The 19,569-nt window shown below is 38.4% G+C and overlaps 1 protein-coding gene across 1 annotated transcript in view; it reads left to right on the plus strand.

Moving 5' to 3' along the window:
- Window positions 1-19,569, plus strand: part of Bruce (BIR repeat containing ubiquitin-conjugating enzyme) — a 1,406,664-nt gene that overhangs the window by 544,866 nt on the left and 842,229 nt on the right. Inside the window, exons 28-31 of the mRNA XM_068225988.1 lie at window positions 2,430-2,641; window positions 13,300-13,537; window positions 13,620-13,808; window positions 15,876-16,425. Coding sequence (XP_068082089.1) covers window positions 2,430-2,641; window positions 13,300-13,537; window positions 13,620-13,808; window positions 15,876-16,425 — 1,189 coding nt within the window. The remainder of the gene's footprint in view (window positions 1-2,429; window positions 2,642-13,299; window positions 13,538-13,619; window positions 13,809-15,875; window positions 16,426-19,569) is intronic.

A 19,569-nucleotide genomic window follows, 5' to 3' on the forward strand; every position in this document is an offset into this window, starting at 1 on the left:
GTCGGCCGCCCTGAAGATGGTTTTCTGTGGTTTCCCATTTTCATACCAGGCAAATGCTGGGGCTGTACCTTAATTAAGGCCATGGCCACTTCCTTCCCATTCCTAGGCCTTTCCTATCCCATCGTCGCCACAAGACCTATCTGTGTTGGTGCAACGTAAAGGAAATAGCAAAAAATAGGACTACTGTAATCAAACCATTGGATCTGCTGTTTCCTTTCTTCAGTATTTCATTCCATTTACAATTCTGTGAGTGAAGGGATACACAATCGTGGGGTGACAGCATTGCATCTTCGAGCTTGTTATATAATAAAGAACATTACTGCGAACAACAGACGAGAGGAGGAACGATGTGGTGTATTTCTTGACTGACAAGTATGTGTTAATTACATTATGTATTTGTGCTGTGTGTGCAATTAAGGCTATTTAATAAATGAACTGCAGATATTGCCTGTAAGGGACAAGGACAATTCTGTGCGAGTCGAACAAGGAAACTTCAGCATACACGTGGAACATTATCTCTGTCTCCATCATACACCCCACTTCCCCTCCATCCTCTTCTCTTTCCTGAAGACCGACCTCGATAGCTGTCGCACTTAAGTGCGGGCAGTATCCAGTATTCGGGAGATAGCAGGTTCGATCCCCACTGTCTGCAGCCCTGAAGATGGTTTTCCGTGGTTTCCCATTTTCACATCAGGCCTTAATTAAGGCCATGGCCGCTTCCTTTCCACTCCTAGTCCTTTCCTGTCCCGTCGTCGCCGTAAGACCTATCTGAGTCGGTGCAACGTAAAGCAACTTTAAAAAATTAAAAAAATATTATATCTTCCTTGAAGCACAGCAGCGGCTTGTGCTCTGGCATAGCAAATATGTTGAGTTCATCACTTTTAATCGTGCGCTTGGAAGAGTAACAAAGTAACCTCATTTTCTTGAAAAGAAAATTTTTCTCTGCCAGTTCGATTGCACCATTGTTCTTAACATAACACAGAGAGCATCCCTGATTTTTTGGCGTTATAGTTCTGATACACCATGTACATCTATTGGATCTGCATAAACTCCTTGCTGCTCAAAACACAAACTACCAGGTGTATGCATAAGTTTTTACCATTTTTTGTGGTAAAGAAAACACGTAATTTTCAAGGAAAATTCATTTTTTGTTCATTCAAAATATTGGCCATTGGATTCTACACACTTCGCCAATCTTTCAGGTAAGTTGTGAATACCATGCTGGAAAAACTGCTTGTCATCATCCAATAACTCCTGCAGTTACCAGAGTGCGCACTGTCTTTCACATTGAAATCACCACGTTTAATTTGTCGAAACCATGTCTCTCATGTTCTGATCAGTGGAGCGTGTTCACCATATGTGTCTACCAGCAAACGATGACTTTCCACAGCCTTTTTCATTTGATTAAATAAGAGAAGCAATGCGTTCCGCAAATGTTCTTTTTCAGGCACAAACATTAACATGATCACTGTATGATACAACACAGACACTAGTGTTTGCAGGACTCAACTGGGATGGATTATGTTCCAGTTCAATTGTGGAATGAGGATTTTCTTCTGTTCAGAACATCACTTTTCTGTTACGGGAACTGTGTTAGATGGCACACTCATCACTGAAGAGAATTTTCGAGCGGGTGTTTTCATGCTGTAAAGTGTCGCACAATTTATGGTATGCTACAGATTGTTTATCAAAGTCAGCGCTGACAATTCATTGGTGAACTTCAGGCAAAACAGCTTCAGATGCAGGTCTTTTTCTCATTTAATATCTCATGTTGATCGTGGTATCCCAAGCTCTGCTGCTTGTTCACTCTTTGACTTAATGGGGAAATGTTCACGGGAGGGACATAACGCTTCACGTTTCAGAGTGTGATTACTTTCGTCACTTTGCAGCCTATCTTTAACTGAGCCAAGGAGGAATGCATGCTTCTGTTAATCCAGTAGTGTTGTTTTCCATACAGGAGTCTATTTAGAAATTTTCCAAAATGCACTTACAATACAGGCCATTGTACAGTCTCTTGTGCACCCATACACTTGCCACCAATTGCTCTTCAACGGAGTAACTGCTTCTATCTTCTTTGGTATCTCTCCAACTGAACAAAGAACCATTCAACACCACATTCTCAGTGCTCCTGTGGCATGACTGTTGTTGCATGGCATAGAGGTCTATTACTGCATACAGTTATGGTGACTTCTCATCCACCCTGTTAATATGTCATATAAATATGAAACCTTAGTTATTGCATTTACTGTCCTTTTTTTTCAGGTATTTCATGGGATATTTCCCTGTTTCTTAGTTCAAAGCTATAAATTTTATGTGCTTTACTTATTACTTACTAGGTTTTGTTGCATCTGTAAATTTTGTTATTTTTTATTGTAGGCCCTAGTTATATTACATGGTATGTAATGGATTTTTTTGTGTTCTTTTTTCAGCTTCCAGTATCCTTGTACAAAAAGTTTGACCAAGGCGTGTGTGAAGCCTTATTTTCCAGCCTTTGCATGAGAGAGGAAGCATATGTTCAGTTAGCAACGTGTGTACTTCTTGTGAGAATGTGTGGATTACAGCCTTGGTGGGGTGATTTTTTGGCTGGAGTATTTTCCCATTTTTACAGCTCTCAAAATATGATTATATTTCCTCAAGATAGGTTGGTATTGTTTTATGTTATCAACAATGTTATCCTCCAGTTTTAAACTACGAATAAGGGCTCGCTGTTTTTCTGTATAATCTGTTAAAATATCTTGCTTTGTATGATATCGCAGAGGAACCTTGTCTCTTCTGAAGTGAGAAATCACTGGGTACGAAATTTGTATGTTGTTGTACCAGTGACAGTTAAACATAAATTTTATTATGTCCATCTCCTGGTCAGCTGTTGGCTCACCAATTTACTTTGCTCTTATGGTGAGAATTATGATAATCCAATTGATTTTAATATTGGATGGAGATGAGAACCTGGATTTAGGTAGCAGTTGTTGGTTGATGATTTTATCTGTGGAGTTGCAGAATATGAGAGACAGATGGACAGCAATCCAACTTCATCTCATTGGTAAATTTAAATGAGGAATGTCAATGTTTCTCTGGAACTTCTATTCACACAACTGTATCATCCTTTTGCCATCTCCATCTCATCAGTATAATTGATTCTCTTTGAAATACTCCGTGATGAAATTAACTGCTTTACAAGAAAATGGACTTGGCTGTGGCCACACCTTCAGACTGCTATTGCACAGTGGCCAGTTGCTTCATGTAACATTTTGGGGAGAAACCTCTTTTCCTCCATGTCCATTAAATAGGTGATTTGGTAGAACTACACAGATAGTACAATTCACTGCCTGTGCTGATCATTGTCTTATGTTTCTTTCTTTTGTCTATATTTACCCTGATTTCATCCTATCCTGCACTTTCCACATTAAGATTAACAAGATGGCCAATCAATTAGTGTTTATGCCGCCTTCCTGGTGAAGCTCAGAAGCAGAAATGTACGTGTCGGGGACTGAGAAGAAATGGATGTAGAAGAACTAAGATTGATGAAGAGAGCCTATATATTTGAAGATGGCGGTGTATGGAGATGCCCTTGTTCTTTTGTGTTACACAACAAAACATGGAAATACAACGGAAAAATACAAAGGAAAACTTACAGGCCTAATAAACGATCACTACGGACAGGAGTGTGGGACGTGCAGGAGCCCTATTGAGGTCCGCAGGAAGGTATGATGTTATGGGAAAGAAAACGTTCAAGATCATCCACCACGAAACTCATAATATTATTAAAATTAACAAAATACAACTTCAAAAGAAACAAAAGAATTGCAGATTAGCAGATACTTAACATATTAAAACCAAGGATGTTTAAATAGAGTTTAACAAAAGATACAGATCCACGAAACTGAAATCAAGACATAATCAAGATAACTTGAGTAACTTAGTAAAACACAAGGTTTAACATCCTAGAATTATGCAAAAGTACAATGTGTTGCTGATAACAAATGCAGGTGAAAGAATTGAAATTAAAGACAACGGGAATCTAGGGCAAATCAACTCAAACACCTTGAATTTAAACCACTGAAAATTACATTAAACACGAAAATACCAAAACACAGAAGGAATTAAATGCAATCAAACACAGTAGGAGAAGCATAGAAATAGCACTTACCAATAAAAGCTGGAGTTCCCGAGGGGAACTAGTCCCTGAGCGCAAATGCTCGCCAGGATGGTTGGATAGAATATGATGCCAATAACTCGCATCACACTCGCAAAGCGAGCAGAAGACCGGAAATGGCCCGTTCAGAAACAACCAATAAGATACAAATTCCACTAGATTCCCGGTTTTTTTTTTTTCGCCAATTGGTAAGTGTTATTTTGGCCAATCCAATTGCATGACCATATATGGTCATATTAAGATAGTCAGCAATTTCTCGAATATTCCTATTGCAACACCTGTTTCAACAGTGGTAACCGCACGTGCAGTATAGGATGCCTCAAAATTAAAGCACCTTAAACGTTACAAAATTACAATTCTTGATATACAGATTGCACTCTTGCAATGTTAAAAATAAAGTTCTTAAGTCCCATTCTTGAGGTTTCCCTAAATTACATTTTTTTTAGTTTAATAAAATTTGAAAACAAAACTCACTCCAAAATACTTCTTGCATCTTGCAATGTTCATTCTGTCCAAAAATAAAATGGTACACATATTAAGAAACACTATAATCAATGATTTTCAAATAAAGGGTAAATAGTAATTTACATTTCCAAACTCAATAATTACTTTCACAACACACAATGCTTAGTTCCAGTTCTCCATCCCACCACAGATTACATCTTTATATATGACTTACAGTGCGGACAGATGATCTTGAAAGACTTCTTTTCCTGGTCTACTTTAATGAACAGAATTACCAAGTGAAATGGTACCCATAGAGCTTTACTGATTGTCCTTCTCAAGGCTCATACTGTAACCCTATTCTACACGTCTAGGGCAAGATGAAGCTTTTCATGCACAACATCAGACTATATCTGACACCACATATCTAGAAATGGAATTTTGTTTTGAACAGCAAAGAACTTTCCCCGAAGTATGGAGGCCGCTTTACCTTGGTGGATGATTGAAGTAATGAACACCAATGGAGGTTGCAATTCATATCACTCATCATCATCGTCGCCATCATCATCACCATCATCATTTCCCCTTTTGTGGTTGACACTGGCTGGTGAAAAATATGGTTCCTCTCCACTTCGCTCTGTCTCTCCACTATTTCTTATCCAACACTGTGTTCCAGTCCAGCTTCTGTTGTCCTGTGCTGTTCTTCACAGAGTTCAGCCATTGTAATCTTGGTCTTCTCCATCCTCTCCTCTCACATCTGTCTTTCCAGTTCTTGGCAGTCTTTCTTATTTCATCTGTTTGACATGTCCAAATCACCTCAGTCTGTTCTGTTCCAGTTTGTCAGTTAGATTTTGCACATCTAGCTATTTTCATATGTCTTAATTTCTCACTCTATCCCTTCTCTCTTCTGTATCATACTCTTAAGGAATTTCATTTTCAGCTGCCTGTACACTACTCTCATCTCTCCGAGTCTTTGCATATGCTATTATACTGCATATGCTATTATACTGCATATGCTATTATAGGTAAGTAATATCCCTTGTACATTACTTCATTATCCGTCATTGGCACATTTTTATCCCATAATAATCTCGATACCTGGTGGTAAAAGGCACTCCCCAGTTGTATCCTTATATTAATTTTGGTATCCAGTCTTCGATATTGTGAGTTCACTTCGCAAGTATTTGAAGTGTTCAGCTATTTCCAGTTCCTTGTCTCCAATTTTGATAACACCTTTTCAGTCTTTTACTTCCTTTACTCACGACCATTGTCTTGCTCTTCTTCTCGTAGATTCTCAATCCCCATTGTTCAATCCTTCCATTCAGTACATTCATCTGTTTTACTTCATCCTCATCTTCTCCCCAGATCACATTATCATCTGCAAACAACATTACATTCATTCTTTCCCCCCCATAATCCTGCCTTGTTGCATTTACAATGTCATCCATCACCATTATAACAGTAAAGGTGACACCACACCCTCTTGTTTTAGCCTTATGTCAGTTTCCAACCATTCTGTTCTATCCACTGTTGTCTTCACACAGCTGCAACAGTTATCATATATTGCTTTTATCATTGTTATTAGTTCTTTGCCTATGTCCCTGTGTGTTATGCTTTCCCAAACTTTTGTTCTATGCTGTTGTTGTATGTCTTTTCTAAGGCACTCCCCGATACATCTGCTATCAACTTGGCACCTGAGATTCCGTCTTGGTTCAGGACCTTTCTAGATCAACCTCTGTACTTACAACTTGCTTCATAAGATCCTTCTTTCAAGCATCATTTCAACAGGAACCTTGGTTATTTTACAGTGTTCAACCCACTTCTTAATACGATATAAACAAACATATAAGGGGACAAGCCAATATAAAGAACTTTCCAATGAACACTTTGCTTGTCAATATCAACCTGCAGTGATATGTAAACTTAATTCATCTGTTTTGGTTACATTGGACATTGTACTAAAAATTTTCATCTGTTAAGTCCAAGTTGAAGCCCTATTAGAATATTCTTTACATTCTATTGTGTATATACTCATATGGAACAACTTATGACTAAGTGTTTGTTTACTTCTTTTAGCATGTCAAACATGGCTATAATGCCTTCTTAAAAGTGAACCAGATTGTTCAACAGATAAAAATACGACAGATCAAAAGCTGATAACTATATTTTACTACAAATATATAGTATAAAAACCGAATTTTCTTTTAACATGTCATTCTTGTTAATTATAATTACTAAGGTGTACACCTTATAAAAAATGACCACTATTATATTAATGACTATCAGCTTATATATCTAAATATTATTTTAGTTTTAACATGTATATTTCTTAAATTACTATTATGATATTACTATCAGAGTCATGATTAATGTATTGTGTTGTCATTGTATAATTTGTCCTAGGCTGATGATGACATATAGTTTTGTCGAAACCAGTACCAAAAGTTCATAAACCTGATGATTTAACAGAAATGTAGAAACTTTCACCTGATATATAGTATTGAAAAGGTGGATCTTATCATATTTTTGTTTATTGCGAAGTCTATGAAAGTCATTACTACAGTATATTCTTCCTATATTCCCTGCTCTTTTCAGTTACTATATTTACTCATGTATTAGATCCCCTTGCATATTAGACCCCCACCTGGCTTTTGGGACAAAGAAAATGAAAAAAGTAAATCTCGCGTACAAGACCCCCCCCCCCCTCAAATGTAATTCGTCAGTCACTGAAACAAGTAAGTGCGTCTAGGATTTTCAGCACGCTGGATCTCAACTCCGGATACTGGCAAGTGGGGGTGGAGGAAAGTTCTAAGACCACTGACCGCCTTTATGACACCGAGAGGATTGTACCAGTTTATAGTAATGCCTGTTGGATTGAAGAATGCTCCTACAACCTTCATGCGACTGATGCATACCTAAGGTATTGTCATGATATGTTGGGGATTTCTGCCAGATGAATCTCAACGACATTTCAGTTCACAGCAAGAATTTTCAAGAACACCTTGTACATCTGAAGAAAGTGCTGGAAAGACTGAAAACTCATGGACTGACTTGCCAACTGGAGAAGTGCCACTTCGCCCTGTCCTGCATAGAATATCTTGGCCATGTCCTAAAATCTGAAGGGTTAGAAAAGCAACCAGAGAAGAATCTAGCTATCGATAAAGCTGAATGCCTCCGAACCAAGTGACAAGTACGTCATTTCCTTGGCTTGTGTGGATGGTATAGCAGCTTTATGCCACACTTTGAAGAGAAGGCAAAACCACTCACAGATCTACTCCATAACAACCGCCCTTTCCGATGGACTAGCAAGGAAGAGGTCCAAGGCATTAAGGCTGCGATATGCAACATTCCCGGTCTAGCTCATCCCGACCCTCAACGAAAGACGTGCTTGCAAACTGACGCCAGCGACTCCAGCCTTGGAGCAGAATTATTCCAGGAGAGGAGCGACGGCAGAAGGGACATCATTGAGTACACCAGCAGAAAGCTATCTCCCACCGAACAATGCTAATGCACTGCTGAAAAGGAAGCCTTAGCCGTGGTGTGGGCCATGGGCAAATTCAGAGGCTATCTGGAGGGTAGGAAGTTCCAGATCTACACCAATAACACAGCTCTGAAATGGTTGAACTCTGTCTCTGGCTCAAAATCCAAATTGCAATGGGGTCTGTTAATTGCAGAATTTGACTTTGATGTGTGCAATGTCCCAGGACTGATGAACATAGGAACAGACAGTTTATCTAGGCACCCAGCGATGGAATCTAAAGTTACGAGCACCGTTGTTGAGAGGGAGTTACCACAAAATCACCTGAGCGAACCCAATGAACCTGTCCTTATGATCATTAAGAAGGAACTTGATCTGGAATGGCAAGAACTAGATAAACCCTGTAGGATCATGACGCAGTGGAATAGGAGACAGAACACCGATAGTCGACTCGTCCCAAGGTAATTCAGGATGTTGTACCAGAACTTCCGGGTTGACGGAGGACACTTACTGTACAGATCGCACCTCTCCGACATGCCTACTGTAGTGGTAATCCCTAGACAGCACACGATGGACATCCTCGAGAAGTTCCACGACAGCACTGAAGCCGGGCTCCCAGGAGGTGCAGAGAAATATCAGTCTATCCGACGAAGATTCTTCTAGGTCAACATGTGGGAAGACATCCTGGACTATGTGGAGGGGGTGCTATATCTGCGCCTACACCAAGGCGAGCAACAGGAAGGCAGATTCCAGTTAGCAAGGAAGACGGCCGCAACGTCCTTGGAAGGTCATAGTCCTGGACTTGATGGATCATTACCTTACAACACCATGGGGTAAAACAGGTCTCTAGTAATCACTGACCTCTTCACAAGATAGATTGAGACCTTTCTGGTACCAGAAGCCATGATGGGACCCATCGCCAGCCTTCTACAAGCTGAGGTATTCAGCCGCTACGGTTATCCATGGTGCATTCTGTTAGACAACGGGAGTCTGGCAGCAAATGATCACTGAATGTGGTGTGGAGCACTGGACCACCCCTATCTACAACCGAAGGTGCAATCCAATGGAAGGACGGAACCAGGATCAGAAAAGGATGCTATGGGTCCACCTAATAGACAAAGAACTTTGACTGTGGAATCGTCAGATACCGCAGTCACTCTTTGCCCTGTGACGACGCATCGACTATGTCACTGGCTATTCTCCAGTGGAGCTGTTCCTTGGTCGACAGCTGTACGGCACCGGGGATTGGGATATTCATCCACCACCCACTTCTTATCAAGATGATGCAGCTATTTCCCTAGCAGAGTGGCAGCATAAACAGCAGCAGGACATCAAGGAGAAGCAAGCTTTGGCCGAGAAGAGATCCCTTACCTAAGCTAAGGCTCAAGATGTCGAAATCACCCAGATCTTCCTACCAGGCCAACAAGTACTGCAACATAACCACCCAGTCGGTAATAAGATTGGAGGATTTCACGCAGGTTTCGCAGCGAATTGGATTGGTCCCGTTGAGGTGGATAAGCAGCTGGGCCATGGGGTCAACTTACGAATGACCAAGATGCTACTAATGACACAGCAAAATCTGGTCATGAGGAGAAGGCATCGACTATCATTGAGGAAAAGGGTGGCTGTGAGGCAACATCGACACCCGGCATGGCACGATTCAGTTAAGACGAGGAGAGCACATCCAGCGTCATCAAGGAAGAAAGAAGATACAATCTACGACCAAGGCAAAGTCGACGAGTATGGTAGACTGTTCAAATTGTTTCAAGTGTTGGGGGGGGAGGGGGTATTGACGGAAGTGTAATAGGCTAATATAACTTGGAAACAATATTCTTTAACCCATGGTTAAATAATGCAAATATTATTATTATTATTATTATTATTATTATTATTATTATTATTATTATTATTATTATTATTATTATTATTATTTAGGTAGTTATGTTTGGACTTTTTGGTATAATCACGATCATATTATACGTAAGTTTAAGTCATGAAACATCTGCTTTATGTATATTAATATGAGTTTATTTAATGTAAGAACACATAATTAATAATATGTACTTTATTATTACATTTATGCAGTATATGATGTATAATCCAATGTGACATTGTGCAAAACACTGTAATCAGAATAACGCATCCTTGGCACTAGATAGTTATAGAAAATCCTTTACATTGTAACTAGGCTATTGGAAATTCTCGAATTTACGAGAAAATATGTTGTCATATTATTCTAGAAGCCTGGCCATGCATCGTGTATAAATAGGCAGTCTTGATGGTAGAGTGAAATTGTTTCAATGGACTTGTGTGGAAGTCGTGTTAACCGAGTGTTTGAAGTTAAGTATGTGAATTAGTTTTGTTGGGTTGGTAGATGAAATGTATCTCTTGCAGTCTTCTTCTGAATCTTCATGTAGTGTTTTGTTATGATGGCAGCTTATTAGTGCATGTGTGTAGAAGATGTAAATATAATTTGTGAATATAATAGCATACACAACTGACAGCATGCTGTGTGCATCTTTGTGTGTACATGAACAGTTCATCTTCCACATTTCCTGCTTCAGTAACTGGAATTTGTTGTTTCAGTCTCTCCAGAAATTCTATCTGTTCATTCTTATGTTTCAATTTACACCCTTTTATTTTACTATCTCTTATCTACTTTAATTTTCCCATTTCCCCAGCATTATCACAACTCTATGATCTAAGCATGTGTAATTCAAGTTGCTTATACCAGTTGAAAATATTAGCCAATAAGTACTGTAAGAATTTATTGCTCTAACTTGAACGTCAGTAAGTCATGGAAAAGCAAGGTCTTTATTTTCCACAGACTACTAAAATAAAATTTTACTTTTGTTTATCTAAGTGTCCTATATAAAGGAAGATAAGATTCGTTCATAATGCCCGTTTCAGATAAGTTAGTTCGTGATATTTTCTGTCATGGATTGTTAGAAATGCTATTTGTCATATACACATGATACCCCTCACAAGGGCATAAAATATTGAAAATTGAGGATGAATATTCTATGAAAATGCTATTCAGACCCTGATTGACAAAATAATTGAATATTAATTATATAGTTCTATGGTAAATTCTCAGATTATTTATATTTCAAACTCTTTAATTAGGTTGTCTTTTTTTCACAGACTTAAGTGGTAAATGGGGCTTGTAATTGGTTGGCATCATTTTTGGATATAATTAATTATTGCATCACTGAGATGTATGCATCAACATTTTTTGAAACTTATTGAATTAATTTGGGAAAATTAATTGTCCTTGCTTAACTCATTTCCGTGGCATGATTACACCATAACACTTGTGTCGTTAGAACAAATCTAATTCCAGGCTGAGAGGCTCGGAGGGTTGAGGATCTGGCCTTCTGAGCACAACTTGCCAGGTTCGATCCTGGCTCAGTCCGGTGATATTTGATTGTGCTCAAATACGCCAGTCTCGTGTTGGTAGATTTACTGACGCATAAAAGAACTCCACGGGCCAAACTTCTGGCAGCTCGTCATCTCTGAAAAGCGTAATATAGTAGTTAATGGGACATAAGAACAATAATATTATAACGTATCCACAAAGACGGACACGAAATGCTGTCAGTTGGTACAGTTTTTTTTTTTTTCATATCTATTTACAAATTAACAAACACATAACCTCAATCACAGTATAACAAACAAACAACTGCCGATCGCTTCAACATGGAGATGCCAACCACTGCATGTCAACACGAGTTTACAAGTATATTCTTGGTACACCGTAATTCTACTGAAGCATAACTCCTCATTACCATCAAGGCCGTCTCCTTATATACGTGTCTGGGCAGGTTTCTAGAAAGCTACATTACAGAAAATACCTTCTCAAGTTCTAGAGTGCCTAATACATAGATTATAATGTACACAATATTCTACCATCATCTAGTGCCTTTCTGGAAGTTACAGTGTGTTTCAAAATACCATAGTGGATTACAAATTATATAAGCAGGTAAGAATAAATGATATAATATTAATTTAGAGGTATTTACATTAACTGAACTCATATAAATATGTATGTACCGCACATGTTTCATGACATAACCTCACAAAAAATACGATCGTATCGTAATAATAAAACAAATACTAACTGGATGAAACACTTCATAACTATATTAAAAATAATAATATTCGTAAAATAATAAGAATAATTCAAGCTCGATACTTGCATTAATTTCCTATGGGTGAGAGAATATTGTTTTCAAGTTATATATGTTTATCATACTTGCATCAATTATTATTGTTATTAACAAATCTATCATTCGTATACTTCTTGTAATAACTCCTGTAAGTTGTATAATATCTTGTTATGTGTTTGTAATGCATTGTACAACATTCATATCAGCGATCTGTAAGGTTTCAGTACACAGTAGGAAGTTATATATCTATCAGAGGAGGAATTTTCCCATTGTGGCACTTCTTTCAAGACAAATCTAAAAGAATTATAAAATCATTTTAGTATTTATTGCTGTGTAACATGCTGCCATGTTACCTTGTTGTTACTATCTAGACTGTTGTGGTATTGAGACCCTCCACGTGCTATGGTAGGTGGCATGCAACCTGTCTTTTTGTAAATTGTTAAAGCAATTTTCCAACTCGTTGATTGTCAATGCTGGCTGTTTCGGTATTGCCATTGTTACACCTGGCATTCTTGCTACGCAGGTGTCTCATGTGCGATAACGATTGATACTATGGAGTAAATTTCTTGGCTCTACCCACCCTGATCCATTATCAATATTATGGCTTGGTTGTGTCAGACCCAGGTTTAACATACAAGTTACTTCATACAAATAGAGATGCATATTGGTATCAGTTGAAGCATTTGATTTCTGTGGTGAAGGTGACTCCAGCACAAGCAGTTGACACTTAAGTGTGTTTACACATCGTGTCAACATTTTAACATTGCAAAAATGTATTCTTCACTGTCAAATTTCCAGTTCTAAATTCTAGAATCTCTTGAATATCAGAACACTTGAAGGGTTGTTACATTCACAATGTTGCTGTTATTATTATTATTATTATTATTATTATTATTATTATTATTATTATTATTATTATTATTATTATTATTATTATTATTATATGAAAATCATTCACTGAGTCGCCGCTACTCTTTTGTTTTATTATCAATCTAAATTAATATTTTTTATACTTTTGTGTATGTTTTGTATTTTGTAAATTTTTTTCTTTTCAGAGTATTCACTTTGCTCACCTACATGGGCAGAAAGGCTTTACGAAGTGGGGCTTCTTTTAGGGTTCTAATAAACAGCATACTTCTGCTGTTGAAAGAGCTTATTTCCCCAATATCAGGTCGTGATATGAACATCTTCAAAGTCAAAATTGATACCAACCAAATTGAATGGGTTCTTCTTTTCCTGTCAGTATGTCTGGATTTGAACGGAAATACTGGGTTTTGGACCTGTATGGAGGAGGTACCTATGAGAGTTGACTATAATGATGGTAAGTTGCAATTTTGTACTTTCTTAGTATGGCAAACAATTACATAATACAGAGGGCATTAATTTAATTTTCTCTGCTTTTTATGCAGTGTCTTCCAGCAGATGGGATTTCATGCATGGAGAAATCGCTATCCAGAAGCTTGCTGCTGTTATTCAGAATGCTAAAAAGAATATACGTCACCATTTAAAGGAACGAATGTTGAATGAGAAACTGGAAGAGGCAAAAGACAATGTAGCACAACCGGTAAATAATTTTATATTTCAGAAGAAATTCCTAAAAACTTTAGAGAACATACTGTATATTTTGAATCTAGAAGTGCAGCAATGTTGTTTTGTTTTCCAATTGAATGAATTTAGGGATGGAAAGTTTGAGTGAAGCTGTGTGCTTAAACAGAATTAGTGCTACAGTGGAACTTCGATTCTCTGTTTTTAGAGGGACCATTTAAATAAAAAGTACAGCATGGGAAAATGGAAAATCTCAGAATGAATGAAAGCCATCAACAATTTGGCTAAACATCACAAAAATGAAATTCATATAATTATAAGCTTACAACACTCCTAAACCAAACCAAACTACAGTCCCAGTGGGCCTTTGTGTGCCAAACAACCGCTGCTCAGCCCGAAGGCCTGCAGATTACAAGGTGACGCATGGTCAGTGTGATGAATATTCTCGGCCGTTATTCCTGGCTCTCTAGACGGAGGTCACCATCTCACCATTAGATAGCTCCTCAATTAAAGCTAATCACTCAGGCTGATTGGACCTGGAACCAGCCCTTATATCCAGGTAAAAATGCCCGACCTGGCTGGGAATGAAACCCTGGGCTCTCCGGATGAGAGACAGGCAATTTAGACCATGAAACCGGCATCAAACATTAATTACCGGTACGCAAGTTCAAAATCTCTATACTTTATGTTCAGTTTTACAGGGGAAACTTCGTCAGTTTCCCGTGAAAACTTCTTTCAGTTCAGCAACTTTGATTAGCCAAACTCTTTGAAAAATCTAATAATGCCAAGCCAAATGACAATCGACCACAAGTAGCTTTTAAATCTCTCATCTAATAAAATAAAGCACATTGGATACAAAAGTGCCCAGCATGATGGTGAAATCCCTCAATTCCTTAATCTTCCATTGTAATTTGGTCTCTAGTTCATAGTCAGTTTCTGGAAATTTTGAACCGCGCAAATTAGGCCTACATCGACTTTTGAAGTTTGTTTTGAACTCGAGAACATGGTTTCGAAGGTAGTTATCAATTCTCAGAAGTTCTCATATGCATTACCGGTATATGAAATTCTGTCCATCACTAATCCAATCAAATTGAAAAAGAAAAAAATCAAAACTTCAGAAATTACAGTTATTTGAGACCTTGGGCTCATCTGAAAAGCATGCTCCACCTGTCAGTATGAGTTGGAAATGATACAAACCATTTACATGTAACGTACGCAAATAAAACAACTGCGGTTTTTTACTTTTAACATGAAACCTTAAAATTCCCAATCTTATATTAGAAGCAAAACAGTAATGGGCCATCCCAAGACCTCCCATGGCTTTTTGCAGGTATGTACTGTAAAAGGCCGAACGTAGTCTTCGGTGAAAAGTCGGGACCATCGCATGCTCCTGGACCACGGTCTACAAGCCCGGCAAGCACTGACATGGTTTGTAGTGCTGGCTGTGAAAGCCTCAATTGCTATATGATTTTCTGTAGTTTCCCATTTTCACACCAGGCAGATGCTGGGGATGTACCTTAATTAAGGCCACAGCCACTTCCTTCCCACTCCTAGGCTTTTCCTATCCCATCGTCGCCATAAGACCCATCTGTGTTGGTGTGACGTATGGCCAATTGGGAAAAGAAAGAAAGTAAAAGAAAAGAGTTTTATTTTGCGTTGGAAAGGGCGGTAATAATTTTTTGCAGAGTTGTTTTATTTCTTGCAGCATTTTCCAATTGTAAAACCAGAGTGCACTGTCATATGTAATCTGGATGCACATGGATGATTGTTATTTGCATTATTTGTTGCCAGCTGTATTGTCACCCTACTAATTTGTTTTCACGAATCTGAAAGGACTATCTGTCTGTGTGATGGGACTTTTATTTATTCATAATTTATTTTGTTGGTTCTGCTGCAACTAAGTTGCCTTAAAACATTTTATTTAAATTAAGGTTATCCAAGAACTTTTTTTTTATTTTACCAAATGTTTTCATGGTTTTCAAGAGTAATATTTATTATAAACATTCAAAGATCATCGTTACATTTTGGTTGAACTACTTTGCATAGTGTTAATACATATTAAAATTTGCTTTTTCCTATTTTTCAGCTAAGAAGAAATAGGAGGAGAGAAGCCAAACATTTCTTCAGAGCACGACAACGTAACTATAGGGTGCCAGGTGACTCTGTTGTGGAGACTGATTTGAGATGTTTCTTGTCGCAAAGTTATGTTCTTCCAGTAGCAAAGGGGTTGATAGAGTTCATATTAAAAATGGACTTCACAAGCAGTATTGATGTGCTGCTTTTGGCATGCAAGGTTTTAGCAAATATAGTTGCTAACACTTGTCCTGCAATAACATTAAGCCAGTTAATGACAGAGCAGCAACTGCTTCACATGGTGAGACTGGCCGTTTGGAATGACTATAGCAAAGTTGCTCGAGGTGGTCCTTGGGCATTCCAGGCCATTTGCGTTCTTCTAGGAGAAATTATTGAAGCTGAAAAGCTACATGAAAAGAAAGTGAAAGTTAATATGCAAGGAACTATTGATCAGAACTCCAGTGTTGAGGATCGAAATAATGTGGAACACCAGCTGCTTTGCACTGATGGCCAAATATCTAGCAGTCACGGGCTGGATAATATTGTTGATGCAGTGTCCTCAGGTAATAAAATTTGTATCGTTTGACAATGTTTCCTGAAGTATGAACATAGTGTTAAGTGGTAATTTTGGTATATTTTATTGCATGAGTATTTTAAATGTTCCATTGTTGAAAGTCGTCATGTGCATGCAGAAATATAGACTTCTGTTTCTATATTTCGAAAGTCCGTTGGGCACCAGTTGATAACTTATTATGCAGCGAGAGGCAGCAAGATGTTACTGGCACTTAGACGGTGCTGCTGCACAGGTGGACAGGAAATGCTTGCTTTGATCACGAATGGCAGGGATAGTATGTTTGTGTGGTTAGGCGGTGTAGTAAGCGTGGTTAGCAGTAGGCATACATAATGATTGTTTGGTGTATGAGTGGAGTTCTTGTTGAGCATACGTTGTCAGTGTTGCATTCCTACACTTATAATTGAACGTTATTTGTATTGGCTATCAATATGTTGATGTTGATTTATATTTCTAATTAAGACATTTCTCCTGAAGAAGAAATTGTATGACAGAACTATCTGCAAATTTATTTGTCGTTTCCATGGCACTGCAGTGCCTTTGAGGCAATGCATAACCACGTTGTTCAGGAAATGAAAAGGAACAGGGTCTGTTTTAAACAAGAAGAGAGAAAGAACTACACAAGAGATTATCGAGTGATGAGAAATTTGCAGATATTCAGGCAAGAATGGATATCAGCCCAAGGAAATTTTCACACTGACTGGCGCAAGAGTGTGGTATTTCACAAAGATTGGCAATATGTGAACCGAAAATGCTACGCTGTTCTGCGCCAATGTACCATTTGTAGCAGGTATGATGGACATAATCAAATTAGCTGTTCAGAATTAAAGGTAAGATCTACATTAGTTTTCAACTTCATTTATTAACTCTTTACAATAGAATCTCCATTATTATTTTTCAAAATGAACTGGAGGGGAGGAACAGATAGTGAGAAAAGTTGGGTAATCCATTTTATTTTTCTTATTGTTTTTTTTTTTATATTCTTTTGAAGAAATCTGTAACTTTCATCTGAACTTTCTAATTCTGAGGAGTGAAATATTTTCCAATGGTGAAAATATTGCTCCCTAAACTGGACAACGCCCATCAGTTTGCCGTTTTTGAAACGTTCAATAATTCCAGTTTTTCTTTCAATGACCGGGCGAGTTGGCCGTGCGCGTAGAGGCGCGCAGCTGTGAGCTTGCATCTGGGAGATAGTAGGTTCGAATCCCTACTGAAGATGGTTTTCCGTGGTTTCCCATTTTCACACCAGGCAAATGCTGGGGCTGTACCTTAATTAAGGCCACGGCCGCTTCCTTCCAACTCCTAGGCCTTTCCTATCCCATCGTCGCCATAAGACCTATCTGTGTCGTGCGACGTAAAGCCCCTAACAAAAAAAAAAAAATTCTTTCAATGGACACTTTAAATATTTCCGTTATTACTTGTTCTGAACAGTTTGTTGCAGAGAAAGTTTTTTTCTCAAAGTGACGTCTGAACCTGACTGACTATAGTTGACAATATGCAAACTTGTGATTGACCTTTTAAAACCCAGCAAATGGCCACATGGTTTGGGTCAAGTAGCTGTAAACTTGCGTTTGGGAGATAGTGCGTTTGAACCCCACTGTCGGCAGCCCTGAAGATGGTTTCCAGTTTACACACCAGGCAAATGCTGGGGTTGTACCTTATTTAACCCTCTACTGCATGAATTATTTGTCGTTTTCGTTTGGTGAAGAAAATTTCAAGCTTTAATGTTCAACATACGTTCATTGTATTAGATGTACCAGCAATTCTTAACAGGGGCTAATAGCTTAACACTCATATGTGATGTGGATTGCCATAGTTGAATATATATACAATTTTTCACGATTTTACGCTAAGCTTTTAACATTCAAAGACCGAACATTACTACCTACTGGCCATGGGTACGTACTGCAAGGCGCAAGTACAACTTGCAGAACCGTTTGACAATATGCAAACTTGTGATTGACCTTTTAAAACCCAGCAAATGGCCACATGGTTTGGGTCAAGTAGCTGTAAGCTTGCGTTTGGGAGATAGTGCATTTGATCCTCACTGTCGGCAGCCCTGAAGATGGATTCCAGTTTACACACCAGGCAAATGCTGGGGTTGTACCTTATTTAACCCTCTACTGCATGAATTATTTTTCGTTCTCGTTTGGTGAAGAAAATTTCAAGCTTTAATGTTCAACATACGTTCAGTGTATTAGATGTACCAGCAATTCTTAACAGGGGCTAATAGCTTAACACTCATATGTGATGTGGATTGCCATAGTTGAATATATATACAATTTTTCACGATTTTACGCTAAGCTTTTAACATTCAAAGACCGAACATTACTACCTACTGGCCATGGGTACGTACTGCAAGGCGCAAGTACAACTTGCAGAACCGTAGGTCGGTAATGTCTTTGAGGTTGAGCCAGAGGTACTCCTGAAGCCTGTGGTCATGGTCGCTTCTACCCCACTCATATCCCATCGTCACCGTAAGACCTATCTGTGTCAATGAGATCTGAAGCAATATTGTTTAAAAAAAGCCCACGTTTTAAAACTATTGTGGGTGGCTGATGACGTTCAGTTGGCTGATCTCAACAAAAGCCAGTAAGGTTCCCATTGTTGACGTATGAGAATACTGTGTGTTGTGAATGTCAACGGTAGTCTCGCAGAGGGTCTCTTCTTAGATGCTTTGTATCTTACTTTTATGAGAAATGCAATGCATTGTTATATTCTTGCAGAAACACAAATGTGATGTGGATTGCCATAGTTGAATATATATACAATTTTTCACGATTTTACGCTAAGCTTTTAACATTCAAAGACCGAACATTACTACCTACTGGCCATGGGTACGTACTGCAAGGCGCAAGTACAACTTGCAGAACCGTAGGTCGGTAATGTCTTTGAGGTTGAGCCAGAGGTACTCCTGAAGCCTGTGGTAATGTGATGGGGAGGGCCCACGTAAAATAAACGGTGGTTGGTTCGCGTGGATGTTGACGGGGTGGAAGGAGTACCTTTGGTTGTAGGGCTGTTTTGACTTTTGTTATGTAAAAAAAAACAAGGCATCACTGGGATATGTGTTTAATTGATTGTACAGTTGAAGGTGTGCCGTAAAACTACCTCTGTCTACAATATTTATCTATTTATA

The sequence above is a fragment of the Anabrus simplex genome, chromosome 2 (assembly GCF_040414725.1).
Source record: "Anabrus simplex isolate iqAnaSimp1 chromosome 2, ASM4041472v1, whole genome shotgun sequence".
NCBI lineage: Eukaryota > Metazoa > Arthropoda > Insecta > Orthoptera > Tettigoniidae > Anabrus > Anabrus simplex.